The 10,283-nt window shown below is 38.2% G+C and overlaps 1 protein-coding gene across 3 annotated transcripts in view; it reads right to left on the minus strand.

Annotated features, from left to right (window-relative positions):
* LOC130417612 (uncharacterized) overlaps positions 1 to 6,890 on the minus strand; it is a 50,949-nt gene extending 44,059 nt beyond the window's left edge. The window contains exons 1-2 of one of the 3 annotated variants that reach the window (XM_056743272.1): positions 6,757 to 6,890; positions 5,916 to 6,246 (exon numbers count right to left, since the gene is read on the minus strand). Coding sequence is in view for 2 of the 3 variants with exons in the window: in XM_056743276.1 (XP_056599254.1) it covers positions 2,580 to 2,590 (11 nt within the window). In the remaining variant the exon portion in view is untranslated. Of the gene's footprint in view, positions 1 to 2,579; positions 2,992 to 5,915; positions 6,247 to 6,756 lie in introns of those variants that run through there. The other 2 variants (XM_056743276.1, XM_056743277.1) reach the window with 2 other exon arrangements.
* Positions 6,891 to 10,283: the final 3,393 nt, after the last annotated feature.

Genomic DNA, 10,283 nt, shown 5'->3' on the forward strand with positions numbered 1-10,283 from the left:
AACTGCTGCATTGTGACTGCGATTGTTATCGCTATAGACTGTAGACTATAGTTAATGGTCTAATATCAGTATATCATAATATCATGTGTCTTGCTTACACAAATCCTTTTTTTCACGTTCATTGATATATTAGTTTACAGCATTTCATTGATGTTGAATACTTTGTTTTTAATAAAAAAACTGACACTATCACCCTCATTGAGAACTTTGAATAAAACTCTTTTTCTGTTTATACTGAGATGTATATATATATTTTTTTACTTATACACTTTAAATTTTATTCTATCTTATTTTTTATCTTAATTTGTATTTGTGCATGTTTATATTTAATCTTGTGCTTTGGCAATGTAAATTTTCTTTTATCATGCCAATAAAGCTCCTTTGAATCTTGAATCTTGAGAGAGAGAGAGAGAGAGAGAGTTTTAATTAAAGTTCTCAATGAGGGTGATAGTGTCAGTTTGTTCTCTCTCTCTCTCTCTCTCCCTCTCTCTCTCTCTCTCTCTCTCTCTCTCACCTCCCCTCATGTTGGCTCTTATCCTCTTCCCCGGCCACATCTAACAAATATTGTGACTAATATTGATAAATAAACAGCCTTTTAGTCAAGGCTAAGAAAAGAAGTTCCAAACTATTTTCCGTAACTAGTGTCGTAAGCTTAAGCTTCTCGTGGGCAGCGCAATACACATAATTTGTTGACTAAGCTGAGGGAAGCTCCGAATGCAGAAACGATGTTTGGAAACTCTTCTGCAGGCAGGGTATGGAGGGGGCTGTGTGTACTGACCATGAGCTGCTCAGGTAGAATTTGTTCTATAAAATCTACAACGGAAATAATTTTAGAGACATTATTTTTAAGGTCGAAAAATAACATAGTGTTGATTTAAATTATGTTGGTTTGAGCCACCACCGTAATATACACTAATTCAAAAATTCACTAATCACAATAGATCGTTTCAGGAAGCCGTCTTTTAATGGATACTTCAGCCAAGAAACAACATTTCCCTATGTTTTACTCACTCTTAAAGCCTCCTACAGTAACTGAATATGACTTTCTGCTTGAAGAACAATGCAGTCGGAGTTAGAATAACACGTATCCTTTTTATTTCAAGCTGTAGAATGGGAGTTAAGGGGGGGCATTTTTTGAAGCTCCAAAAAGTTCATCCATTGATCTAAGAACTTCTCGACACAGCTCAGTGGTCATAACAAGGGACTTCTGAAGCAAACCTGAAGTTTGTTTAAGAGAAACATCCATATTGACAGTGCTATTAACGATAATCCGCTGCTGGCGAACGAGAGGCTTGTTTTTCCACTAAAGGATAGTGATGAAAGCTCCCACCCAGAAGAGGCGGTGTTTCAATTGGCTAAAAATGAAAAAAGCTGTGTTTGACACAGGAACTTATGACACGACGCCTACATCATTTGCCAGAAAAACAAGCCTCTTGTTAACCTGCAGCGGATGTTGGACATACCCTCGAGAATGATACATCACCTGAAAAAGAGCACAATATGATTCCTGTCAATTTGTATTTTTATCAGTTTTAATATGTACTTCATTCACAAAAATACAATAGTCACATCGTCTCTGTAACTAAACATTCTGTCTTTACTGGAAGGCAGACGCTCAAACTATCTAAAGGGAAACTTAATAACACCACATAGGAAAAACAACACACTCCTACAGAATATACAGAATTTCACTTAGCGATTTAAAGCTTCCACTTAAAGCTATATCCAAACATATAATAAAGAACGATAAACAAAGAGAAATCCCAACATACATGCATAACAACAATAAAACATGTGTAAGTTGAGAACTGGAGATATTTACTTTTGAAAGAGTCTGATGTCAGACTGCTTCTTTTTGCAGTTTGGGTCCAGAATCGTTATTGTCATACTGACATATACACTCACCTAAAGGATTATTAGGAACACATGTTCAATTTCTCATTAATGCAATTATGGTGGTGGTGTAATGGTGTGTGGGGGATGTTTTCTTGGCACACTTTAGGCCTCTTAGTGCCAATTGGGCATCGTTTAAATGCCACGGCCTACCTGAGCATTGTTTCTGACAATGTCCATCCCTTTATGACCACCTCTGATGGCTACTTCCAGCAGGATAATGCACCATGTCACAAAGCTCCAATCATTTCAAATTGGTTTCTTGAACATCACAATGAGTTCACTGTACTAAAATGGCCCCCACAGTCACCAGATCTCAACCCAATAGAGCATCTTTGGGATGTGGTGGAACGGGATCTTTGTGTATCCCATAAATCTCCATCAACTGCAAGATGCTATCCTATCAATATGGGCCAACATTTCTAAAGAATGCTTTCAGCACATTGTTGAATCAATGCCACGTAGAATTAAGGCAGTTCTGAAGGCGAAAGGGGGTCAAACACAGTATTAGTATGGTCCTAATAATCTTTTAGGTGAGTGTATGTAAACTATTCTTAAGGTTTGTTTAAAAGTTTATTTTATGGAAGTTTTAAATTCAAATGATTATCAAGTCATTCATACAAAACATCAAGTACATTAAAGTGATGGTTCACCCGAAAATAAAAAATATTTCATCATTTACTCACCCTCTTGTCATTTCAAACCTTTATGACGTTCTTACTTCCCCAGTAGCCAGATCAGTGTATTTCTCTCCGCAGTAACTCTGAGCTGCTGCCCGTGTCATATTCTGATTTATGAAGTAGTACTTTGGCGGAACACCAGAATCGCTGCACACAAGTTAAAATGAACATGTTTTAAATAATGCACGTGCACATATACTTGTGAAAACAGATTTAAATAACGACCCAAACCTGACAGCAGAAGCAGCACAACATACTCAAGTCCATCACTGCTGTCGCAGCTCCTCTTCAGTAAGATCAGAAAAAACACATTATTCATTTTCTGTAGTACAGTTTCCACGTATGGAGTGCAGTGAGTGTACTTGATTTTGAGAAAAAATATTTTTAACAAGGCAGAAAGCATTGCTGTGCCGTCAATATTGAATCCGATAGGAATGGCGCAGCAATCTTATGTGAGTACAACATATTTGTACTATGCGTCTCTATGGCTTTGTTAGAGATAGCTAGATATGGCTTGAGCTCTATTTGCACGGGATTAGTATTACATGGGGACCTTTAGTCATTTATAATATTTGCAGAGGTTGTCTGTGATCTCAATCCGATGTCAATTGGCCATGTCTGTAATTTGTAAAGTAAACCCCCCCCTCCCAATTTAACTATCATATTTTGGACCCAGGTCCAATAATAATATTTGTCGGGCTAATATACAGTATCATTTTCAAGGGTTTATCCACCGTTGGCAAACAATGGAGGCTGTTTTGAAGTGTTTTGATATTATTTTTTTAAATAGGTCACATATCTTTTTAGCCTGTTACCGTGCATCGTGAGATATGGTGACTTCTTCAGGATAAGACATAGAAGGCATTAGATGTCAAAAGAGTGAAAATGGAGAACCATAAGGGTATTCTGTGTAAAACAGGGGAAGGTAACAGATCTTTTTTGCCTGTTACCGTGCGTCGTGAGATATGGTGAGCTGCTGTACCACAGTCACTGTTCTCATCACAGCTAAATGCTCTTCAGGATAAGACATAGAAGGCATTAGATGTCAAAAGAGTCAATATGGAGAACCATAAGGCTATTCTGCGTAAAACAGGGGAAGGTAACAGATTTTTACCTGTTACCTGTTACCGTGCATCGTGAGATATGGTGACCATATATGTATAACACAAAGCTCATTTGTTTTCATGTTTCTTAAATGGACAATGTTTAGAGTTGTTGTGATTGCTGTTCTATTATTAGGGTAAAAGTGAATATATTATGTGTGTGTATTCACTTTATATATATATATATATATACTGTATATATCTATACATACACCTACATATTGGCTATAAAACAATTACCATGGCAATCACAATAATTCCAAACGCCTTAAAAACTTGGGTAGAAAATAGCCTATTACTCATTGATTTTGATGGTTTTGAATATAAAAACCACGCAAACGTTTAAAACAAAAAACAAGCTCAGTTCATGACACCTTTAAAACATGCAAAGCAAAAGCCACATCTTTTCATCTTAATTTAAGCCACCAACGACTACTAACCATTGCAGCACACCGTTTCAAATTTGAGTGCATGGAAGATTATTCCCAAATTCGCTGGCAAAACTGACACATTCTTAATCACCAGAAGGATCACCTGAAGCACAGCCTCTGCTCTGTGCAACGGGATCCCCTTCTGTAGACCATAACGGCCGCCGAGTCTTTGTCGCCCTCTTCTGACCAATCAACGCTAATACACTGTATCCTTTGTTTACTGTCTTTAAAACCCTGTTGACATTATTCAGTCAGATCAGTAAACCTCACTCTGCACTATCTCTGAGCTGCTGCAAGTTTTCCATCACCGCTCATACAGCTCCTCTCTGCTGTTTCAGCATCACTGATCAGGGCTGCGATTCCCAAAAGCATCGTGACCTTCAGTTGATACACCATATCTGAACTGATCATATCGGTGTCTTCCATTATAAATTAAAAAAACGCTATAACAACACTTAGGCCTACATGCATTACTCTCACATATCTTTATCACATGTACAATGTCTGTAACTCAACTAAAAGTAGTTTGGAAGGCAATAAGACAACCAACCAGTGGACATAACATAAAAATCGGATGAAGCTATATCTTTTGCAATTCATTTCACCATCAGAAATAAAATAAAAACAGAATTTCTTTTCTTAAAAGTTGTTTTGTCCCATAAATCCTCTCTATTATTACAGAAACATACAACTTCTGCCGTGACCTTATATTTTCCCAGTTAATGTCTGATTTGTTGCATTGCAACACTTCCAAAATTACCCAAATAATTTCATGAATGAAACAAACTGTGGTCGGTAGCATCACAGTTGATCTCGTTGTCATTGTGTGGGAGGTTCCAAGTGTTTTTTTATTTACAGATTTTACTACATTTAAATCCATTTTACTTCATAGACTTTCTCTGAGAATCATTGGAGGTTGATCTATAAAATGATTGTTGTTAATTATTCGGTTATTTTTGAGTGATCATCAAATGTAACAAAAAAGTATGGGATTACTTTTGTTTCAATAAAATAAAGAAAACGAACAAAAATATACAATGAGAAAGAAACAAACACATTGATAATGAAAACAATTAACTCAATTGCAAGAATGTGACATGATTTACAAATAAACTTCTATTTTTCTTAACAATTTTCTAAGTTTCGTTTATGTAAATAATAGTTTTTGAATTCGATGTCAGATTTCATTTGCGTTTTCCTTGTTTTCGTTTACGCTTCTCAAGTTTGCTTGCGCCTCTCTGGCACAAATGGCTAGTGAGTTTTAGATTGATTGCTCCCTGACAAGGAAGACGACGCATTTTAGAGAAGGGTCTACATGCTGTTATCTTTATTGTTTTGATTTTAGTGTTTGTACTTTAAACTATTAGTAATTGTTTTTTTTGAAGGTGGTAATTCATGCGCAGTGTGGATCCGAGCAGTGGCAGTTCTACATTGAATCACTCTCCGGGCGAGATCCCCTCTGGGTGTCCCCCCACCTATCCCACCCATCCGAGAAAAAAATAAAATTTTGCACAAACAGCCATGTTTGACCATAACAATATAATTGTAAGACAAGCTTATATTTCTCAATTGCACAAATCCTTCAACCAAACATTTTAAAAACACAATTCTGCAAAAAACAGTATAAGTTTTCAGAACTTAAATATACTCTTTATACATAAAAGTGGCAACATATGTACATTCATGATGTCACATGAGCAGAGAACAACAATAAAATAAAATAATTCATCACACAAATCACAGAAAAGCAAATTACTACACTATTATTACACTATTGCACTATAAGAACGGAAAACACAAACTAAAACCTGACCTTTCTGACCTTTCTTGATGCAAAATCCTCAATAATGTCATCATACGAAATCTGCTCCCATATTGAGTGATTGATGCTGATGATGGCAAGGCCAGTGAGCCGTGGTTGACCTCAGGTACGACTTGATCAACTTTAGTTTTGAAAAGCTCCTCTCTGCTTGAGCCACAGTGACTGTCAGAGTAAGTGCAATCCTGAGAGCAGTCCAAAAGTTGGGGTAGATCTCCGATAGATCCTTATCATGCATAAAAGTGGTAAGTTCAAGGAGGCTGATGGTTTTTAAAGCTGACCATTGGCAGAGGATTCCCCATAATATTTTAGAAGTGCCCCTGAAATTGAATTGCAATTGACATCAAAAGACAGTAGGCTACAGTATAACTCTAATGAATTGCAAATTTAAATAAACATGCCCTTACATGCCTAATGTCTGTCAGGACTCATTAGATGCTATAATAATCTAATCTAAGGGAGGAACAATTAGCTCCTTGGTTACTGCCTCGAATTATATTCTTTGTCACGCAACAGAGTTTTAGCAAATGTTTAGCAAAACTTCCTACCATTTCGATGGCTAATTACAGGGCTCAACATTAACCCCAATGATGGAAATAATTAATAACTTTACTTGTTACAGTTTTGTTGCAAAGCACAATCTTATGGTGAAATTAGATCTCGTGTTTGTTGAGTTAAAATCGAATTATTCGTGTATTAGCATAGCAAGCATCATAGCAAGAAGGCTAACAAACGTAAGAGTTAATGTTATACCACCGATTACCATTAGCCCTTCATTTATGACATGGATAACGCTAACGTAATCACAAAGAGAGAACGTACTTGCATACCTTTATCTTTTGCTCTTTTCTCCTCTTCTACTTTTATTTTTTTTCCTATATTGGCCACTTGACGGATTTAACCTTTTTCTCTCCATCACTGTCACTGTGTTTATCTGGCACTCGACAATCAACAGATTTCAGATCCCCCCCAACACTGTCACTCACGACCAGAAGTCAAGACTAAACCACTTCACCTCCACATAATCGTTTTGGATTACCTTTTTTTATTAGACATTTCACACACACAATTCAGAAAAAATAAACATGTAAATTATAGGCCTGTGCTTTAATATTATGAATGAAATGTGCGTTATTTGGAAGAAAGTCAAGGTGTGACTGACTTTAGCCCAGTGGATCCCCCCTCCTTGTCCGCTCCATTGGGAGAGGTGAACTGTCCATCGCGGGCGCGGCCCCTCCATTTTCCACTTTTTACACAGCTTCTGCGCTTCTCAGCAAGCAGGGGCGGCATTTTGCCAATTCCCCACACAAACAATTATATTATATATAATAGAAACCCGCTTTGCGTCGCAGAATATTTTTCTTTTTCAAGTGCTTTTGCCGCCCCCCCCCACGTGTCGTGAAAATTTGCCTTCCCGGGCGGCTGCCCGGTTCGCCCGTGTCTAAAAGGAGGAGAGAAGGACCGGGCCCGAACATGTTTGTATTTGTGTTTGTGTTATGTTCGCCGGCGGTCGGCCGTGAGGGGCCGCCGGCTATTATTACTTTATTAAATGTTTGTTTAAATGTTTGCCGGTTCCCGCCTCCTTCCTTCCATATCTTGAGACGTATTACATGTTCGGGCCCGGTCCTCTCTCCTCGTACCTTCTGTCAGCTCGTTCTTTTATGCTTCCGATCTCCACCGTCAGAAATGCGGAGCCGGTGTGCGCACAGCTGATAGCCATTATCTCTCACGCCACCGGCCCCGCCCCTTTGTCTGACGGCTCTCGCCACGCCTTCCTCGCTACAATATATTTAACTCAACGGGAGGAAATGTGGGAATTCTGTTAAACTGAAACAATGAATGTGGTGTGAAATTATGTGAAATATACGATGAAGGTTGCAGCAGTTTGTCTTTCGACTACACATGCAAAATCCGCGATGGGACTGAGTTGGAAATGGAGACACAGAGTGATACGCGTCATAATCTGAAGTCCACGCCCACACCAACCGTCTCTTTGCATTGCGAGAAGCTGCCGCCTCCTTGTCATTTATGATTTATATAAAAAAAAAAAAAAGTCTAAAAGCTGATATGTGACAATGTGTATAGCAAACAAGCTAAAAAAAAACAAGAAATACATTTTTATAATAACAAGCGTAAAAAACGAGCGTTTTAGGACATAAAAGTGGATTAAAAAGAGATTACAGACCCTCCAATCATCACGCAGACGCTCGGAGTCCGGGCCAGCCCACTTCTCCATTCATCCCAGAGACGTTGAGCGTCCGTGGGCGGGACATAATCGCAGCATTATCCAATGACCGTCTTGTTTCTAAGCACTGAAAAAAACTGTTTAAAGCAGCCCCATTGAAGTCAATGGACGCTGGGCTTCAACAGAGTAATGCACTGTACGCTACGGGAATGAATGAGAAGGAAATCGAGTCAGCCGACCTAAGTAGCTGATTCTGAACGAAATTGTTTTCGTTCGAGATGAACGTGTTTAACGCATTTTTAGTCAATAAAATGTTAACATAATAGTAGATATATTTGACCATTCATTTTTTGACAATTATAGGGGAAGCTGAGCTTCCCTTGCAGTCTTAAAGAAATCGCATCTGCTCTAAACCTTTCACTAAGGCACCTAGTTTTCCTCAGTGTTTAGAGCATTGCATTAGCAATCCCAAGGTAATGGGTTTGATCCCAGGGGACTGCACATAGTCAGAAACAAATGTTTAATACAAAGCAATGTATATTTGGATAAAAGCGTCTGCCAAATGTATAAATATATATGTAAACCCATGTGAATATGGCTAGCTATATGTTTCCTAGACGTTGGCTTATTCTTATGGCGTGATAGGCTGGAAGTGTGTGTACAAATTTAAGTACTTGAAAGTTGGCCAACCATGTTAACATAGGCCTACTAACAAAATGAAAAGGAATTTAAGTACAAACACTAAAACAAAACTGTTATGTATGAGATTGTTTGGCATTTATGTTTTTACCTGTATTAGCCGCTAAAGGGCGCCGGTTACCTGTAAGAGAAAGGCAACAGAGAAGATTTCAGTAAAGAAGTGGGTGACGAGGAGATTAATCTAAATGTGTGTGCTTTGTTTTTTTAAATACGGCATAGATGTAACAAATACAAAACAGGAAACCGCATGCAGACCGCTCTTTAATCCGCTGCACTGGCTGTGTCTCATTTCGTAAGGCTGCATCCTCCGGTGGTCTGATTCGAAGGCTGCTACGTCACTGAGGCTGTCTGGTATCATAAAATCAGGAAGGACTCTCTGGAGGCACCCTTCGAATGCGACCTTTGACAGGAATTCGGAAGATACATGAGCTGTATATCCTTCGTTGCTAGAGGTAACCCACAATTCTTTGCTTCGCCCAATGTCTGTTACATGAATAAATGACGACAGCTGCACATTCAATCAAATATGTGGTGATTAAATGTTAACAGTTTACAATTTGTGTCACATTTTTTTGATCTTAGCAGACATAGTAAATAGGTTTATTGAATATTAAATGTCTTGAAACAGTAAGGCAAAAATTGTATAGGCATATTTGTTTAATTCTTATCATTTATTTAGGGTAGAAAGTAACCATCGTTTACCTCTCAAATCATGTAGAAACCATTTTACTTAATTTGACAGGTGTGGGAGTGCAACCCGTTGTCCCAATTCGGGGGCTGCGTTCTGTGAAGGCTGCATTGTGAGACCGATTGTGTAACAGCAGCGCGACTGAAGGCTTGTTAGGCTGTCCTGATTCAAAGGTTGCTACAAATGCAGCCCCAAAATGCGACCTTATTTCAGCTGGTTTTTAAGGATAGAACGAATGTATCCTTGACAGCTAAGGATGTCCCTAGTTTCATTGCGTGCCTGTAACGCCTTGACATTTTTAATGAATCATTCAAAGCTTTAATTAAATAAAAGTATCTAATTCACAAAAAAGGTCCATTTCAGTGTTTTAATATTGAGGCTGATAATTAACATTATTGGTGCATTATTGTGTTAAAAAATTTTTAAGGCTGTGTCAAAGGTTACTTGAGGACAGAAAATTACCACACCATAGTTCGGGTTGAAAGCTTTAATGAAAACAACCCACTACTGGAAGAAAGGCAGCCCAAAAGAATAACTTCAGGTAAATCCACCATGAACAAAAAGGGATTCCCAATCCCTGGAAAGATATGTAACCGACTGATAGAAAAACCAAAGTAAACAGGATAATATTCCAGAGGATAACATAAGCCCCGACAAACATCAAACAACGTTACAATACTCGACCCGGAACTGAACAAGGAGTAGAACTTAAATAGAACAGATAACAAGGACTACACAGGTGATGGGGAAAGATAGACCACTACCTGTTGAGAAATAGAGGGTTA

This window comes from Triplophysa dalaica, chromosome 3 (genome assembly GCF_015846415.1).
Source record: "Triplophysa dalaica isolate WHDGS20190420 chromosome 3, ASM1584641v1, whole genome shotgun sequence".
NCBI lineage: Eukaryota > Metazoa > Chordata > Actinopteri > Cypriniformes > Nemacheilidae > Triplophysa > Triplophysa dalaica.